Below are 17412 nucleotides of genomic sequence, written 5' to 3' on the forward strand. Positions count from 1 at the left end.
TGGAGCAATCGCTCTGGCTGCAGTCTGGAGAATCGGTGGGTGTAGGGCAGGCCTCTGGAGGCAGTTGGAGCTGCACGCACTAGCTGACTGCAGAATTGAAGTGGAGCCTTCAGCCTGCCGTGGAAGCCCGAGGCCCGGGGCAGCTGGCACAGGAGGTAGTCGGAGCCGCTGCAGGTGCAGCTGTTTGAACCCTTCAAGGGCCTGGTGGGAGGGTGCCAGAGTTAAGTGCTGCTTGGGCCTGGAAATCTGCAAGCTTATTCCCTGGGCCACAGAGAAGAAGGCTTCTCAAAAGATAGTACTTGACTCCCGTTAACTTTCATCAGCTGTAGGCTCTTGCATCTTCTGCAGCTGTGAGAAAAATTCATCTTAATAAAAATGTTTGCATCAATCATGAAATAAGCTAGCATGAAGCACGGAGGAGGTTTTAGTTCTAGCAGCTTCTTCTCCAGAAGTCTGAAAGTAATAAAAGAAAAAGTAAAATAAAGTATTGGAAGCAGCAGAGCCTGCTAATATTCATTGCTCAGAAATGAGGCTAATTAGAATTCTTATGGCAAAAACTGCACACAGAGAATTTTAGAAAATATTTTTAAAAATTTCTTTTCCTTACTAGTTTTCTAATACACACACACTTATATTTGCTTGTTTCTAGACGACAGTAACTACAGGAAACAAACTTTTTTTATTATGTTGATAATTTTGGACGTTCTATTAAGTTTCTTCTATATCCTCATAAATATCTTTAGGAAAATTAAAAACATTTTTAGGCATTTAAACTAATGGTGTAAATTTTAGCTCTCTAAAGAGTACTGAAGGGACTTCCCTGGTGGTCCAGTGGCTAAGGCAACGCGCTCCCAATGCAGGGAGCCCGGGTTCGATCCCTGGTCAGCTAACTAGATCTCTCACACTGCAACTAAGAGCCAGCACAGCCAAATAAATCTTTTTTAAAATAAAAATAAATAAACAGTACTAAACGGTAACAAAATAAGCCACCCCGAAATAGGCCACTTTGGAATGAAGATTATTTTGAGCTAAAAGCACTTGAAAGACAGCAGGTGCAAGAAGGGCACTGTGACCGCCCCCTTTTCTTCCTTTAGGCAGGAGATAAACCTCCCGCGTGAAAGCTGCCTTTCGTAAATCAGGAACAAAATGTGTTCTTATCACCAGAGAGCGAAAGAGGTCTGTGCAAACGGGTCTTGGTAAAATAACTCTTACCTTCCTTTAGTCTCCCCATAGATTTTAGTCCCTCTTCCACAGTGGGTACTTTTTGTTCAGCCTGGTATATAGGCAGTTGGGCCTCTCTGCTTTTTGGGGTCTTCATTTTCCTATGGGTGCTCCCATGTGTACATTAAAAAATCTATATTGTTTTCTTTTGTTAATCTGTTTTATGTTAGTTTGACTCTCAGGCCCGTTTAGAGACTCTCAGAGAGGAGAGGAAGAGTTTGCCTCCTTTACTAAAGGTTGGATTATAACTATCTCTGCTTCTGAGGTTATTTGCATCTATTTCTACCATACCTATATGGCAGAAATAACATATAATGGTATTTCTGCACATCTTTTCCCAACTCCTTGTTCAGTAACATCACGTTGCTAGCTTGAAGTTGTCCATGGTGGAAGTCATTGAACTATGGAAATTGGCAAATTTTCCAAATCAGGGCTTGACTTACTGTTTTGTTGATGGTCCAGACTTAGGAAAGTGAAGGATGAAATGTTAGTACACTTGACCCTTGAACAATGCGTGTTTGAACTTCGCAGATCCACTTACGCTCAGATTTTTTTCTGTAGTACTATATACTCAGGTTGGTTCGGTCTGCAGATGTGGCACCTCTGATATGGAGGGCCGACTGTAAAGTTGTATGCAAATTTTTGACTGTATGGAGGGTCGGCACCCCGACCCCTAAGTTGTTTGAGGGTCAACTGTAATGTGGATTAAATTAAGAAGTATATCTTGGGACTTCCTGGTGGTCAAGTGGTTAAGACTCCATGCTCACAATGCAGGGGCCCAGGTTCGCTCCCTGGTCAGGGAACTAGATCCCGTGTGCCACAACTAAGACCTGGCACAGCCAAATAAATACTAAAAAAAAGTAGTGTATCTTGTCGGTTGACATCATATTGTGAATAAACCAAATTGAGAAAATGTTCTTCCAGTGTTTGAAAGCTGTTACCATTCAGCAAAGAAATCATTTGTGGGCTTCCCTGGTGGCGCAGTGGTTGAGAGTCCGCCTGCCAATACAGGGGACATGGGTTCAAACCCTGGTCCGGGAAGATCCCACATGCTGCGGAGCAACTAAGCCTGTGCACCACAACTAGTGAGCCTGCGCTCTAGAGCCCATACGCCTAGAGCCCGTGCTCCTCAACAAGAGAAGCCACCGCAATGAGAAGCCCGCGCACCGCAACAAAGAGTCGCCCCCGCTCGCCACAAGCAGAGAAAGCCAGCGTGCAGCAACGGAGACCCAACGCAGCCAAAAATAAATAAATAACAAAAGAAAATCATTTGTGTCCTTGACAAATAGGTGAGGTCAGTAGGTCTTGTTCACCCTTAATTAATTAATTACAAAAAAAAATCATTTGTGTCCTTGACAAATAGATGAGGTCAGTAGGTCTTGTTCACCCTACTTTTTTTTTTTAAATTAATTTATTTTTGGCTGCGTTGGGTCTTCATTGCTGCACGCGGGCTTCCTCTAGTTGCAGCGAGCGGGGGCTACTCTTTGTTGCAGTGTGCGGGCTTCTCATTGCGGTGGCTTCTCTTGTTGAGGAGTACGGGCTCTAGGCGCGTGGGCTTCAGTAGTTGCAGCACACCGGCTCAGTAGTTGTGGCTCACGGACTCTAGAGCACAGGCTCAGTAGTTGTGGCAGACAGGCTTAGTTGCTCCGTGGCATGTGGGATCTTCCCTGACCAGGGCTCGAACCCGTGTCCCCTGCACTGGCAGGCGGATTCTCAACCCCTGTGCCACCAGGGAAGCCCCCACCCTACTTCTTAATATCAAATCACCTTTGTGTCCTAAGTATTATATGCTTACTAATTAGTCACCTGCAACCAGGGTTTGGCTATTAATACCAAATTTAGCAAAAATCAGTGAAGGAACTGCAATGAGATACCACTTCGTACCCGCTAGGATGGCTGTCATTTTAAAACATGGACAATAGCAGGTGTTGGTGGGAATGTAAAATGATGCAGCCACTTCGGAAAACAGTTCGGCAGTTCCTCAAAGTGTTAAACAGAGTCACCATGTGACCCAGCAATGCTACTCCTATATATACACCCAAGAGAATTGAAAACATATGTCCACACAAAACTCTGTACACAAATGTTCATAGCAGCATTATTTATGATAGCCAAAAAGTGGAAACAACCCGAATGTTCTCAGCTGATAAATGGATAAACAAAATGTGTTTATATCCACACTATGGACTGTCACTCAGCCATAAAAAGAAGTGAAGTATTGGCAACACACACTACAGCTTGGATGAACCTGGAAAACATGTTCGGTGAAAGAAGCCAGTCACAAAAGAGCACGTTGTATGATTTCATTTACATGAAATATATAGAACAGGCAAATCCATGGAGTCGTGGTTGCCAGGGACTGGGGGAGGGGAAGAATGGGGAGTGACTGTTCTTGGGTACGGGGTTTCTTTCGGGGGTGATGAAAATGTTCCGGAATTAGTAATAATAGTTGCCCAGCTCTGTGAACATGCTAAAAACACTGAATTGTATACATTAAAAGCGTTAATTTTATAGTAATACTGTTTTTTAAAAAAATATTTATTTATTTGGCTGTGTAGGGTCTTAGTTGCGGCATGTGGGATCTAGTTCCCTGACCAGGGATCAAACCCAGACCCCTGCATTGGGAGCGCGGAGTCTTAGCCACTGCACCACCAGGGAAGTCCCTGTAGTATGTGAATTATATATCACTAAAGTTGTTAAAAATTAATGAAAGCGGTTTGTGAGAATCAATCGGCTATGTAAAATTTATGAGGAAAGGTATCGTATGTTTTATTATTATTTGTAAAGTGTGTGCTGCACATCCTTATATCAGTGAAGTTATAACCACATGCGTCCCCCAGCCATTAAACATTTAAGGGCACACCACTGCCCAGGGGGCGGCTCCATCCACTGGTTCCTCAACGCTGTCCCCAGGCCTTCTCCCGTTCCTCTGTCCCTGCAGCCCCCATACCGCCACAGCCTCAGAGAATGGCTCTTCCTCTCCACCCCCTCAGAGTGGTCATGTCCCCCCAGAACAGGCCTGAAGGACCCTTCCTTGCATTCCCCTGGGACCTCCTCCAGCTTCTTAAGCTCCATTACTGATGTGTAAATTTGAGTGAATTTTAGGGCATATTCTACTTGTCACCGAATCTTTAACTCATTACTACATAGGTTCTTTTTAGTGATTGGACATTTTCTATCAATTTTTTTTTTTTTTTTTGTCTGCGTTGGGTCTTTGTTGCTGCGCGCAGGCTTTTCTCTAGTTGCGGTGAGCGGGGGCTACTTTTTGTTGCGGTGGCTTCTCGTTGCGGAGCATGGGCTCTAGGCGTGCGGGCTTCAGTAGTTGTGGCTCGTGGGCTCGGTAGTTGTGGCTCACAGGCTCTAGAGCCCAGGCTCAGTAGTTGTGGCTCACGGGCTAGTTGCTCCGCGATACGTGGGATCTTCCCGGACCAGGGTTGAACCCGTGTCCCCTGCATTGGCAGGTGGATTCTTAACCACTGCGCCACCAGGCAAGGCCTCTATCAGTCTTTTTTTCTCCCCAGTCAAATGCTGTATTCTGGGCTTCCCTGGTGGCGCAGTGGTTGAGAGTCCGCCTGCCGATGCAGGGGATACGGGTTCGTGCCCCGGTCTGGGAAGATCCCGCATGCCGCGGAGCGGCTGGGCCCGTGAGCCATGGCCGCTGAGCCTGCGCATCCGGAGCCTGTGCTCCGCAACGGGAGAGGCCACAACAGTGAGAGGCCTGCGTACCGCAAAAAAAAAAAAAAAATGCTGTTTGCTTTTACATAATCTGTCAAGGGTCCTTAAAATTTTGAAATTTTGTTTAAAAGATACTTTTCTAGAAATGTTTTGAGAGTCTGAGGGAATCATATGTACTTTTCAACATTTCCTGCTCATTCACTTATTCTAGACTCAAAATAATTTTCTAAATAGTAAGCATTCCTTTTTTTAAAAGAATTATTTATTTATTTTTGGCTGCGCTGAATCTTTGTTGCGGCCCTCGGGCTCCTCTGGTTGTGGCGCTTAGTTGAGGTATGTGGGATCTTAGTTCCAGGGATTGAACCTGGGATCGAACCCAGGCCCCCTGCACTGGGAGCGTGGAGTCTTAACCACTGGACCACCAGCGAAGTCCCCAAATAGTAAGCATTCTAATGCTGAGCTGAACATGCCACAGATTTTTAATAAAATATTATAAATGCCAGTGTTGTCCTAAAGGCAGAGCTATAATGTGTTATAACTCAGAAACTCTGTGTTCTCAGGTGTAAGGAGAAGCTTTTTGCATGAGTGGATGTCCCTGCATATTTTGTAATATAACTTGACCTGCTGAACTCTGAGCGGTGATGGCAGAGCTGATGTAACCTCCTCAGGTGTTCTGTGGTCTGAACTATCCTCGCTAGGTGGCCACACCGAGCTTTGTAACCCACTTCCCGACCAAACCCGCTGCCATCCTTGTCATGTTTTAAATTCTTCCTATTTTTAAACTGCCTGGGAATTTAGAAGACTTAGGAAGGTCATAGCATCCAAGACAAGGAGAGGGCCGGCGGGTAGTGCTGCATCTAGCAGTCTCCTTCAGTTAATGCCAAGTTCTTGGGATGCTCGGTGTAGGTTGGTGGTGCTTAGTGGCAGCCGTCAAAGCGAAAACTGACTGACTGTGTTTCCTGAAGAGTGACTTGGTTTCCTTTCTCAGTCTCCACTTGGTTCTTTACTCTAATTGTCCAGGGTTGAGTCCAGGGACCAGAAGATGGTCAGACCCACACCAGGGAGGGGAACGCTGAGGACTGTACACCAAGCTGAGCTTCTGCTTGGCCTCTCCTTTCCTCCCATGGTGCTCCTGCCAAGTGAGCCATTGCAAAACACGCAGCTGCACCTGGTTATCTGCATTAATTTCTGAAATGATTAGCTATTAAAGCTATGTTTTTCAAGTGAAATTATAAGTAAGCTGCTTACTGATAGAAAAAGAGCTGCTTTATCTTAAACTTTGCAAACCCTGCATCTCTATTTTTAGTTCCTTGGAAGTTGCAGCTTACAGTGGTGATAGTGAAGTACTGAAGTATCCTAAACGAAGGGCCTTCTAAATGCAGAAGAACTGTTAATTGTGCTCAATATAGTAATTTTGTATCTTTGTAAGTTTTACCACTCTTTTAATTGACTTTATTGGGGTGTAATTTATATATAGTAAAATGAGTGCACCCATTTCGAGTTTGGTGAGTTGTGACAAATGTGTAAATCTGTGCATCACCACCCCAATAAGATCTAGAACATCACTCCAATCCCCTCCACCCCTCACTCTGGGCTACCATTGATCTGATTACTTTTTCTAGAATGTCACATAAGTGGAATCACATAGAACGTCCTCTTCGGTGCCTGGCTCTTTCGCTCTGTATGTTGTTTTGAGATCTGTCCGTGTTCCACCTGTCAGTGGCTCACTCCTCTGTGCTGCTGAGTAGTTTTCTGGTTGTTTCTGGAGGGAGGACTGGCGGGAGGCACTCCGATGTTCCGGAGGTAGACGTCGTGCTCAGTAGAGCTTTTGCTTTTTTAAAATCGGAGGACAGTTAATTTACAGTGTTGTGTTACCTTCGGGTGTACAGCAAAGTGATTTAGTTATACATTTTCCATTATAGGTAGAGCTTTCTTTTTGAAAAATAGGGTATAAGAGATTTCCAAACTGAATGTTATTTCCCCCCATGGACTGTGGTTACATTGATCTTTTAACAGACAAATGGATAGTCTTTTAATTACTCAGCTGATCTCTTTATTTTAATATCAGGTTTATTGAAGTCCAGTTCATATATAGTAAAATTCACTCCTGGAAGACATGTACGCCACAATTCAAGGTATCAATCACTTTCACCACCCCAGAAAATTCCTTTGTAGTCACCCCCTTCCCCTACCCCAGCACGTGTCTTTTCCAGGATGTCTTGGGAATAGAACCATCCAGTGTGCAACCTCTTTGGTGTGGCCTCTTCAATCCGCATAGTGCCTTTGAGATTCATCGGTGTTACCTGTAGTCTCCTCTGTTGTCGAGTAGTGTCCGTCACATGTATATGCCGTGCTGTGTTTTTCTGTTCATCAGTGGAAGGGTATTTCAGCTAATTCCAGATTTTGGCAGTTATACATAAAGCCACTTTAAACAGTCATATCCAGGTTTTTGTGCAAACATGTGTACTCATGCATCTTGGATAAATAACCTGGGAAGGGGCTGCTGGGTTGTATGTTAGGTGTGTGTTTAATTTTATAATGGACTGCTGACTTTTTTCCCAAGTGGTTGTATCATTTTGCATTGCCATGAGGAATATTTAAGAACTCGATTGTTTTATGTCCTTGACAGCACTTGTTTTGGCAGATTTTTTTTTAGCCATATTAATAGGTGTGTAGTGATATCTCATTGTGGTTTTGATTTGCATTCTCTAATGACTAATGATGTTGAGCTTTTTTTTTTTTTTTTTTTTTTGTGGTATGCGGGCCTCTCACTGTTGTGGCCTCTCCCGTTGCGGAGCACAGGCTCCGGACGCGCAGGCTCAGCGGCCATGGTTCACAGGCCCAGCCTCTCCGCAGCATGTGGGATCTTCCCGGACCGGGACATGAACCTGCATCCCCTGCATCGACAGACGGACCCCCAACCGCTGGGCCACCAGGGAAGCCTGATGTTGAGCAATTTTTATGTGCTTTTATTTGTCATCTATATATCTTCTTCAGAAACTTTTATTTAAATATTTTGCCCAGTTTTATATTGGGTTGTGTGTTTTCTTATTATGGAGTTTTGAAAAGTCTATATATATTCTAGAAACAAGTCCTTTTACAGATTTGCATGTATTTTCTCCCAGTCTGTGGCTTGTCTTTTCATTTTCTTAATAGTGTCTTTAGGAGAACAGAAGAGTTTAACTTTGGTGTAGTCCAGTTTATCTATTTCTTATTTTGTGGATTGTGCTTTTGGTGTTGTACATAAGAAATCTTTGCCTAATCCAAGCTTGTAGAATTTTTACTGTTTTAGAAGTTTTATAGTTTTAGATTTTACATTTTACGTCTTTGATCCATTTTGCGTTAATTTTTGTATATGATACAAAGCACAGGTTGACATTCTTTTTCCGCCTTGGGATGTTGAATTATTCCAGCACCATTGCTGAACATGTTTGGTGTAGTATTAATGTGAATGCTATTTATTATAGTTCTTTTAATTTGGATATTCCCTGGCACATAGTCTTAAAAAGAGGAAGCTGACAAGGGTCTTTAATAAATCTGGACTGTTCATTTTATAATACTAGAGATTCGTTAAGTTGTATAGTAACGCCATGCGTTTTGTTAAAGGTCTCAAGATTCTGCCCTCCAAGAAAATCTTGCCATGATTGGATAGGACCCCCAGATAAATATTCAAACCTTCGACCTGTTCACTTCTACATCCCTGAAAATGAATCACCATTGGAACAAAAGTTAAGAGAATTAAGACAAGAAACACAAGAATGGAACCAACAGTTCTGGGCAAACCAGAATTTGACTTTTCTTAAGGTAAGTTTAGGTTTCGGGTCAGAATGAGAAATAATACAGTTGGCCACTTGGGGGTGCTAAATCTTTAGCGTCTGCTTTGCCTTTCAGTTATCTGGCAGCATCTCATTGCCTCCGCGCCATACATACGTATGTGTGTATATATGCATAGAATTTTAAAATCAGTATGTAACTGTAAAGAAGAAATATTGATCATTCACAGAATCACAGATCTTGAGACGTTCAAGGAAGTAAAGAGAGTAGCAGAGCCAGAACCAGAACTGCAGGTTCCACATGTATATACGCTTGTGTGTGTGTGTTTATGAAATTATGGGTGTCTGGGATGTGTTGTCATTCTTCCTGAGAATTCAGGATTCTTAATAGCATACTCATAAATAAACTACGAGAAAGGAGTATAAATATTCTAATCCAGAAGAAAGACTTAGGCGATACATGTTTATCCATTTGGGCAGGCTAAGTCAAGTGGAGTTGCATTTATCAACAAACAGTGCCTCCCAAAGGTTATTAAATATCTCATTTTCAAATCCTATTTCAAGCATGAAACTTTTAACTAAGCTCAGATGGTTTAAAACAGGCTTTGAGATGGGCCACTTCTCAGGAAATCCACATCCAGATTTCTCCAGAACACTGAGAGCTGTGTCCTAGCCAAGGAAAAACGGAAAGATGAAGAAAGGGAATTCTGATAGCTGTCTTATTTTAGGAAAAAGAAAAATTTATTGACTCAAGACTAAAAGCCAAAGGCCTGGAACTGACAGCTGAATCAGGTGAGTGAGTTCTTTTTCTGCCAACACTGGTTTTGTTTGAGTAACTATACGAGAAGGTGTGAAGAAAGAGTATTAGGGCCTCCCTGGCCGTCCAGCGGTTAAGACCCACACTCCCACTGCATGGGGCGCAGGTTCCACCCCTGGTCAGGGAACTAGATCCCATGTGCCTCTCGGCACAGCCCAAAAAAAAGAAACGAAAAAGAAAGGATGTTGAATGAAGTAGAGAAGCTCAGGGGGCAGGCCATGGCTCCAGGGGCAGGCGCTCTGAGGCCGTGTCCTCGGTGGGACGCACGTCTGTCCTCCTCCCGCTCCCTCTCCTGTCTTTGGGTGAGGTCAGCCCTCTCGTCATTTTGGGTCATTCTGATCGATGACCTCTTTCTGACCTTTGGGCTTATATCCGAGGTCCCATGGCTTCAGCAGCCTCTGTCTCTTCTGCCCTGGCTTCTCTTCCCTGCTTCCTGATGGCAGTTCATGGTCCCACTGGCCATGAGCCGGAAACTGCAGAGTCATCCTGGAAGCCCCTCCCCACCCCTTCATCCTTCATCTCTCCACCAGATTTACCTTTTAGGTGTTTCTCAGCACCTTTGCTACTCCCTGTCCTTTTTTTTAAAAAAATAAATTTATTTTTATTTATTTATTTTTGGCTGCGTTGGGTCTTTGTTGCTGTGCACAGGTTTCCTCTAGTTGTGGCTTGCGGGATTTAGAACGCAGGCTCAGTAGTTGTGGCGCATGGGCTTAGTTGCTCGGTGGCATGTGGGATCTTCCTGGCCCAGGGCTTGAACCCGTGTTCTCTGCATTGGCAGGCAGATTGTTAACCACTGCGCCACCAGGGCAGTCCCTACTCCCTGTCCTTTAAACATGGCTTTAATTCTCTGACTATTGCAGTATCTTCCTAATTGGTTCCCTGGCCCCCAGTCTTTAAATCAGGGGTCATTAGACTTTCTGTAAAGGGCTAGATAGTAAATAGTTTAGTCTCTCTGGGCCATATGGGTCTCTCCTTCAACTGGTCAGCTCTGCTGTTGTTCTGTGGAAGCAGCCATAGAAAATATGTAAATTAATGGGCGTGAACTTGTCCCAATAAAACTGTATTTACAAAATCAGCTGGTAGGCCAGATTTGGCCTACAGGCTGTAGTTTAGCAACTCATGCCTAAAATCCATTCTTTGCAGTGTAGCCAGTCTGTTCTACCCCAAATGCAGTTCTGACAGTTGCCACTCAGCTTAGGTTTTTCGATTTCCTGTGACGACAGAGTGACAGCCGTGCTCCTCCTTCTGGATTGGAGGCCTGCCCGGCCCCTGCCTGTTTTACTTGTTTTACCTGTTTCGTGTCTTGTTCCCCAGGCTGCGCGCTTCATGTGTCAGGGATGCAGACTGCATTCAGTTCTCTCTGCCTACCGTGCTGTCCTTTCTTTTGGATGGAGAATCTAGTGCTCAGGATAACCTTTAATCATTTTCTCTCACTGTTGATGTTTGGCCTGAATAAGGTTTTGTTCTGTGGGTTAAACAGGTGTCTACTGTCAGAACATTCTGATGGAAAATCTGAAATCGTTGACCCCCAAAGCCAGGTCTTTGTTGGGCTAAAGCACTGTGACTCTACCTGCTCGTGGTAGCCTTGCCTGGGCTCATTAGCATAGAGGTCTGGGGAGGATGGAGTTAGCCCCATGCTGGGCCCAGTCGTGTGCTGTCTGCTGCACGGGCCCGCTGAGGGTCTGGGAGGGCAGGAGTGAGCAGGAAAAGGTGCTATGTCCTATCAGTTTTTGTTTGTTTTTTGTTTGTTTTTGGGGGGGGGCAGTAAATATTTTAATTTTATTTTTATGGTGACAGACAATTTTCAAGTTTACTTCCTTTTTTTTTTTTTAATACAAAGCTAAACCACAAACAGGTACAACCAAGACATTTTATCTCCCATTTACACACTCCCATTGAATCCTCCTCCAATTGGCTGGCCGCTGAGCAGGCAAGTGTGGGGTGAGGGGAAGACTTTCTTAGGTAGCACCGTCCTTAGGCCAGGGGCCGGGGCATCGAGACGAGGACAGGCTCTCATTACGAAGCACAGAATGAGAGCCCCGACCTCAGGACTGTGCCCTTTGTGCATATGTTCTGTTTTAGTTCCCATGGTGAACCAACGAAGTAGGTGCTGTTACTTTTACCATTTTGTAGATGAGGATCCCGAGGGCAAGTTGTTTGACCAAAGTCACAGAGAGAGCAAGTGGAGGGGCCTAGGTCCTGACCTGGAGAGTGGGTTCCCAGGGAGGCCCACGGGCCACTGTCTTCTGTGAGTATCATGGGTTCCTACTGATGGCGTTACTGAGTGTTGAAAGACGGGCCTTAATTAGATTTCAGATTAGTTTGGTAAGAAAACAGGAAAGAGTATCTTGAGGAAAGGACTCATGAAGGGAGGTGCCCGCTCTGTCAGCTGTTTAAACAGTTACCAGGCTGCAGTGATGGAACTGGGGGCGGGGGGACAGGTGTGTCACCCCCGTGGGCCAGAGCACGCATGTGTAAAACCTGAGTGCAGGGGTCTCGCAGAACCCAGGAAAGAGGAGTTACATTTAATAAATGATGTTGGAGAAACTAATTATTTTAGGCCCAAAAGGATAAATTTAGATTCATGCTCCCTGTAATACAAATGTATTCCAAACGGATGAAAAAGTTAATTATTAAAAATCAGTTGTTTATGGAGTAAAAAGTTAAGTACATCGCTCCTAGTTGTAGAAAGTCTAATGATAAAAGTGACCCTCCATTATCTGGAGGAGTGATGATTCCCTGAGCTTGACAGTAAAGGTAGAAAGATTCAGGAACGTGAAAACTGACAATGTCTGGATTAGTCAGGACTCCCTTTGATCTGTCCTCCTGGAAAGGAGAGTTTGCTGAGGGGACACGAAGTGGCTCAGACCCAGGACCAGGGGAGAGCCGGGCCCAGGCACGGCCTGCACTCAGACGCCGGCACTAGAGGGAACCCAGGACATCCTCCCTCCTCTCGTTTCACCTCCTCTCTGCCCCACTGCTCCAGCCTTCTGTTGCTGTAAACAGGCTTTTTCCACCTCGCAGTTTATACCTCCCAGGTCCAAGGAAGCAGCCAGACTGAGGCTCTGCCCAGGCGGGGTTCTGTTGAAGGAGTGAGGCTGCTCCACAGACAGTGCCCAGCAAACCCGAGGGCCAGGCAAAGGGGTCCACGTCCAGGAAACACATTAAACGTGAACGGCAGGTGGCGGGAGGCGTTTGTGGCAGAGATGAAGAGGCGTGTGGACTTTATGAAAAGCCTTAACAAATTTGTAGAAATAGCAAAACACCTCAGATGAATAATGTGACTACAAGAAAAAAACTCCTCAAACTAAATTTCACAGTGTGTATTAAAACAGCACCTAGGCCTTGTTTTATGCTTACTGAACTCAAGATGTTTTCCCAGCTCCTTTTCCAGAAGGATTTAGTTGCATGAAGTACGCATAGGCCAAGAAGCGGGGAAATTATGGCCACTGAGTATCTAAGAATTCATCCTGTGGGAAAACATGGGACAGTGCTGTTCTTGCAGCATTGTCTCTCATTGCCAAACAGTGGAAAGTACCTCGATATCCGGCCACTTCAGGTTACATAAGGCTGAGGTGGCCCACTGCGCACTGGATGTTCACTGGAATATTCTGCAGCAGTCTAGGAACATTATTGACTTAATTTCAAGTGCGAAAAGTAGAATGCCATGACGTCAGCGCTGCCTGCCCCCGATTAAATCTCGTGTAAGGCAGGCAGTGCTGTGGGAGGGCTCTTGCCTCTAGTTTCTTTCACTGCTGAAGTGTTTATGCAGCTGGAGTCGGGTGCTATCAGGATGGATTTACTTTAAGTCAGCTGGTATTTAAGAAGCACCCACTCGGCTTTCGGTAAATGTGTAATAGATTAGATTGTTCTGCCTATCGTTCTTAGTATTACTAAAGCTCAGTGTCACACTGCAGTGCTGACAGGTGTGGAACCTGAATTACTTAGCAGACATTTATGGTGCGTCTGCTTTACGCTGAGCGCCACCTGGCAACGTTTGGGCAGGACACCAAACTAGACTAGTAGCTGAAGGTGGCACCCCGACCTGTCCTTAGAACCCTGGGGTGCCTGCTGTTCTGCCAGCGGCGGTGACGAGTGCGCCCCTCTGTGCCAGGCCCGTCCCACCTGCCGCCCTGACCGCGACTCGGTTTGTCTCAGAGCAGCCTTATGAGGTGTGCTGTTGTGATCTGCGTCCTGGAGCCCGGAGAAGCCACAGCCCGGCCGCAGGGCCGGCGAGGGACGGAAGCCCGGCCCGTGGAACCGCTGCCTGCGGGGCCAGGAGGACACGGCCCACCTGCTCAGCTCCTCTCGTCAGTGTGAGAGGCAGGGGAGGCCGGCTGGAGGACCGGCGGAACCTGCTTGCAGCTTAGGAGACGCCGTGCTCTGGGGCGCTCCCTGAAGCGAGAGCTCCGTTTGTGGCGCCCGCATCGCGCTCCAGCCCTGCCTGCCCCTCTCCTCCCTCGCTCTGTTCAGCCGTGTCTCTGCCTCTCCACACCCTTCATTTGCTCTGCCCATGCTGCTCCCCTTCTCCGCCCTGTGGAGTCCTAGCTGGCTGTCACCTTCCCTTGGAGCCTTTGGCTTCCCTCCCCGCCGCAGCCAGCTGGTTGTCCCTCTCTTTCCCCGATCGGCATCTACCCCTTGATTGATTCCAGGTATTTATTGAACACCTGCCACATCCCAGGCTAGTCCTGGGGACCAGCTGGGGACGAGACAGAGCCACGGCCTCGCCTTTGTGGAGCAGACCTCCTTGCGTGGGCCGGGAGGGTGACCAGCAGACAAGCAGCTCGGTGAACGCACTCTGCACTCCCGGGGTGTCGACCGCGGGGGAGAAAGAAGCCGGGGGGAGGGAAGGAGTGGCGTTTTCGCAGAGCGGGGGCAGAGGGGGAGGTTGGGAGAGGGTCTTCCAGGTGGAGGTCTCGAGGGCCAGCAGGAGGCCGGGTCAGAGGAGTGAGGACACGTGGAATCGACTGCTCTTCACTCAGGCGCTGGGGGTCCGGGTGACTCGTGGGGCCCTGCTCAGGCTGGCTGGGAGGTGGCCCTTCTGTCTTCGTGGGGGACAGCCACGATTGTACTGTGCGGTCTGCATTTGCCTTTGTGCTGTGTGAGTTCAGGGTTGGCCACTTTCCCTCCTGTTTCTGTAAAAATGTGCCCTGGGGTTACCTTCCCAGCTCTGTCTCTGTCTCCCAAAAATCCTGGTGTGGTTGAAGTGTCAGCATCAGCTTTGCAGCCAGGAAACATGGCCTCTGTCTGGAGTCCTGGAGAGTGGACTAACCCCGGGGGGAGCCAGAGCGGGGGCCTCTCTGGATGGGGGTGCTCTGCAAGTGCAGGGACCCTGGGTGCGATGCCTGTTTGGAGCTTGGGGCTTCTAAGCCAGAGGGCTCTCACCCTGCGGTCTCATTCCTTCGCCCCTGAGCCGCTGCAGGGTGTCCTGAGGCTGGCCCCTGGCCTGCTGTACCATCCCGAGTCACAGGGGCCCTACTGCCCGCTTGGCAGGCTGTGGTTCCTGTCCTGTGTGGCCTTTCAAGTCTCATGAGAGTGTGGAGGGCAGGGGCAGCCCTGAGGGTGGGCGTCACGGTTGGCATCTCCTACCACAGAGGCTACCAGGTCAGTCCGTGTGTGTCGCCAGTCCCCACCAGCACCTAGTGTGTGCGGGTTCAGTGTGTGCGCACTGATGCGGAGTGGCATGGTTAGGCTGCTGTCTGCCCCGGGCTGCGTTCTACTTAGGAAGCACGTCGTTTTCCTTATGCTGATATACTGGTAGCTCACAGTCTCCACCCAGAAACTTCAGAAAGCATTGGCCTGTGTGTGCTGAAACACATCCCACACCTATGTATATATCAATTGTGAAGAAAACTAGTTACACTGTAACCATTAGGGTCCAATGGTAGAGGAAGGTATTTTTCCCCCTTAAATCTCTTTTTCTTTACTGAGATATAATTCACGTACCGTAAAATTCACACTTTTTTTTTTTTTTTGGCGGTACGCGGGCCTCTCACTGTTGTGGCTTCTCCTGTTGCGGAGCATAGGCTCCGGACGCGCAGGCTCAGCGGCCATGGCTCACAGGCCCAGCCGCTCCGCGGCATGTGGGATCTTCCTGGACCAGGGCATGAACCCGCATACCCTGCATTGGCAGGTGGACTCTCAACCACTGCACCACGAGGGAAGCCCATTATTTACCATTTTTATATCTCCTTTGGAGAAATGTTTATTCAAATCCTTTAAAATTGGGTTATTTTAAAGGATTTAATCGGGTTATTTCTCTTTTTATCGTTGAGTTATAAGAGTTCTTTACATACTCCGGATATTAGACCGGTATTAGAAGGATGATTTGCAAATATTTTCTCCCATTCTATAGGTTGTCTTTTCACTTTTTCAGTAGTGCTCTTTGAAGCACAAAAAGTTTAAATTTTGATGAAATCTGGACTTTCCTCGTGGTGCAGTGGTTAAGAATCTGCCTGCCAACCCAGAGGACATGGGTTCAATCCCTGGTCCGGGAAGATCCCACATGCCACGGAGCAACTAAGCCTGTGGGCCACAACTGCTGAGCCCATGTGCCACAACTACTGAAGCCTGTGCACCTAGAGCCTGTGTTCTGCAACAAGAGAAGCCAGGGCAATGAGAAGCCCACGCACCACAACAAAGAGTAGCCCCCACTCGCCATAACTAGAGAAAGCCTGTGCGCAGCAGTGAAGACCCAACACAGCCAAAAATAAATAAATAAAATAAATAAAATAAAAAAAAATTTTTTTGGATGAATCCAATTTATCTATTTTTTTCTTTGTTTGCCTGTGCTTTAGGTGCCATATCTAAAATGCATTGCTTAATTCAAGGTGATGAAGATTTGCACGTGTTTTCTTCCAAGAATTGTATAGTTTTATCTCTTACATTTAGGTCTTTAGATTATTTTTGTTTATGGTGTGAGATGGGATTCAGCTGGTTTTTTTTTTTTACATGTAGATATCCAGTTGTCCTACGCATCGTTTGTTGAAAAGACTGTTTGTCCCCATTGAATTGTCTTGGTACCCTTGTCGAAAATCACTTGCCCATAAATGTTTGGGTTTAGCTTTGTTCTATTGATCTGTAAGCCTGTTCTTCTGCTGGTATCACACTGTCTTGATTACTGTAGCTTTGTAGTAAGTTTTGAATATAAGAAGTGTGAATCCTCCAACTATGATTTCCTTTTCCAAGGTTGCTTTGGCTACTGGGTTTCCTTGCATTTTTATATAAATGTTAGGATCCACTTACCAATTTCTTTTTTGTTTGTTTTTTGGGTTTTTTTGGCCACACCATGCAGCTTGTGGGATATTAGTTCCCCAACCAGGGATTGAACCTGGGCCTTCGGCAATGAGAGCGCACAGTCCTAACCACTGGACCACCAGGGAATTCCCTGTCAATTTCTGGGGCGAAAAAAAAAAAAAGCCAGCTGGGGTTTTGGTAGGGTTTGTGTTGAATCTATATGTCATTATGGGAGAGTGTTGCCACCTTAATGGTATTAGGTCTTTGAAACCATGAACATGGGATGTCTTTCCATTTATTTAGGTCCTTCACTTCTATGTTTTGTCGTTTTTAGTGTGTAAGTCTTATACTTCCTGTCTTAAATTTATCCTTTCATTCTTTTTGATGCTGTTGTAAATGAAATTGTTTTCTTAATTTTGTTTCCAGACTGTTTGTTGCCAGTGTATAGAAATACGTTGATGTTTGTGTATTGATCTTGTATCCTGCAGCCCTGCTGAACTCATTTGTTAACTCTAGTAATTGTTTGGAGAACCCTTCCCCTTAAGTCTTAATGTTTAAGTTGAAATTAATTTTCAGGTCAAAAAGCAACATTGAATGCAGAAGAAATGGCTGAATTTTACAAGGAATTTTTAAGTAAAAATTTTCAGAAGCACATGTATTATAACAGGTGGGTGTCTGCTTTTTTCCTGA

The 17412-nt window shown here is 46.0% G+C and overlaps 1 protein-coding gene across 6 annotated transcripts in view; it reads left to right on the forward strand.

Moving 5' to 3' along the window:
* The window catches only part of COA8 (cytochrome c oxidase assembly factor 8), a 41433-nt gene that overhangs the window by 15170 nt on the left and 8851 nt on the right, over positions 1–17412 (forward strand). For 4 of the 6 annotated variants that reach the window (XR_003435660.1, XR_003435661.1, XR_003435662.1 and 1 more), the window contains exons 2-6: positions 8503–8700; positions 9398–9461; positions 13645–13802; positions 14139–14483; positions 17299–17389. Coding sequence is in view for 2 of the 6 variants with exons in the window: in XM_027120721.1 (XP_026976522.1) it covers positions 8503–8700; positions 9398–9461; positions 17299–17389 (353 nt within the window). In the remaining 4 variants the exon portion in view is untranslated. The remainder of the gene's footprint in view (positions 1–8502; positions 8701–9397; positions 9462–13644; positions 13803–14138; positions 14484–17298; positions 17390–17412) is intronic. The other 2 variants (XM_027120721.1, XM_027120720.1) reach the window with 1 other exon arrangement.

This window comes from Aethalodelphis obliquidens, unplaced genomic scaffold (genome assembly GCF_003676395.1).
Source record: "Aethalodelphis obliquidens isolate GAN/ISIS:26980383/991018 unplaced genomic scaffold, ASM367639v1 scaffold21, whole genome shotgun sequence".
In the NCBI taxonomy this organism is placed as follows: Eukaryota; Metazoa; Chordata; class Mammalia; order Artiodactyla; family Delphinidae; genus Aethalodelphis; species Aethalodelphis obliquidens.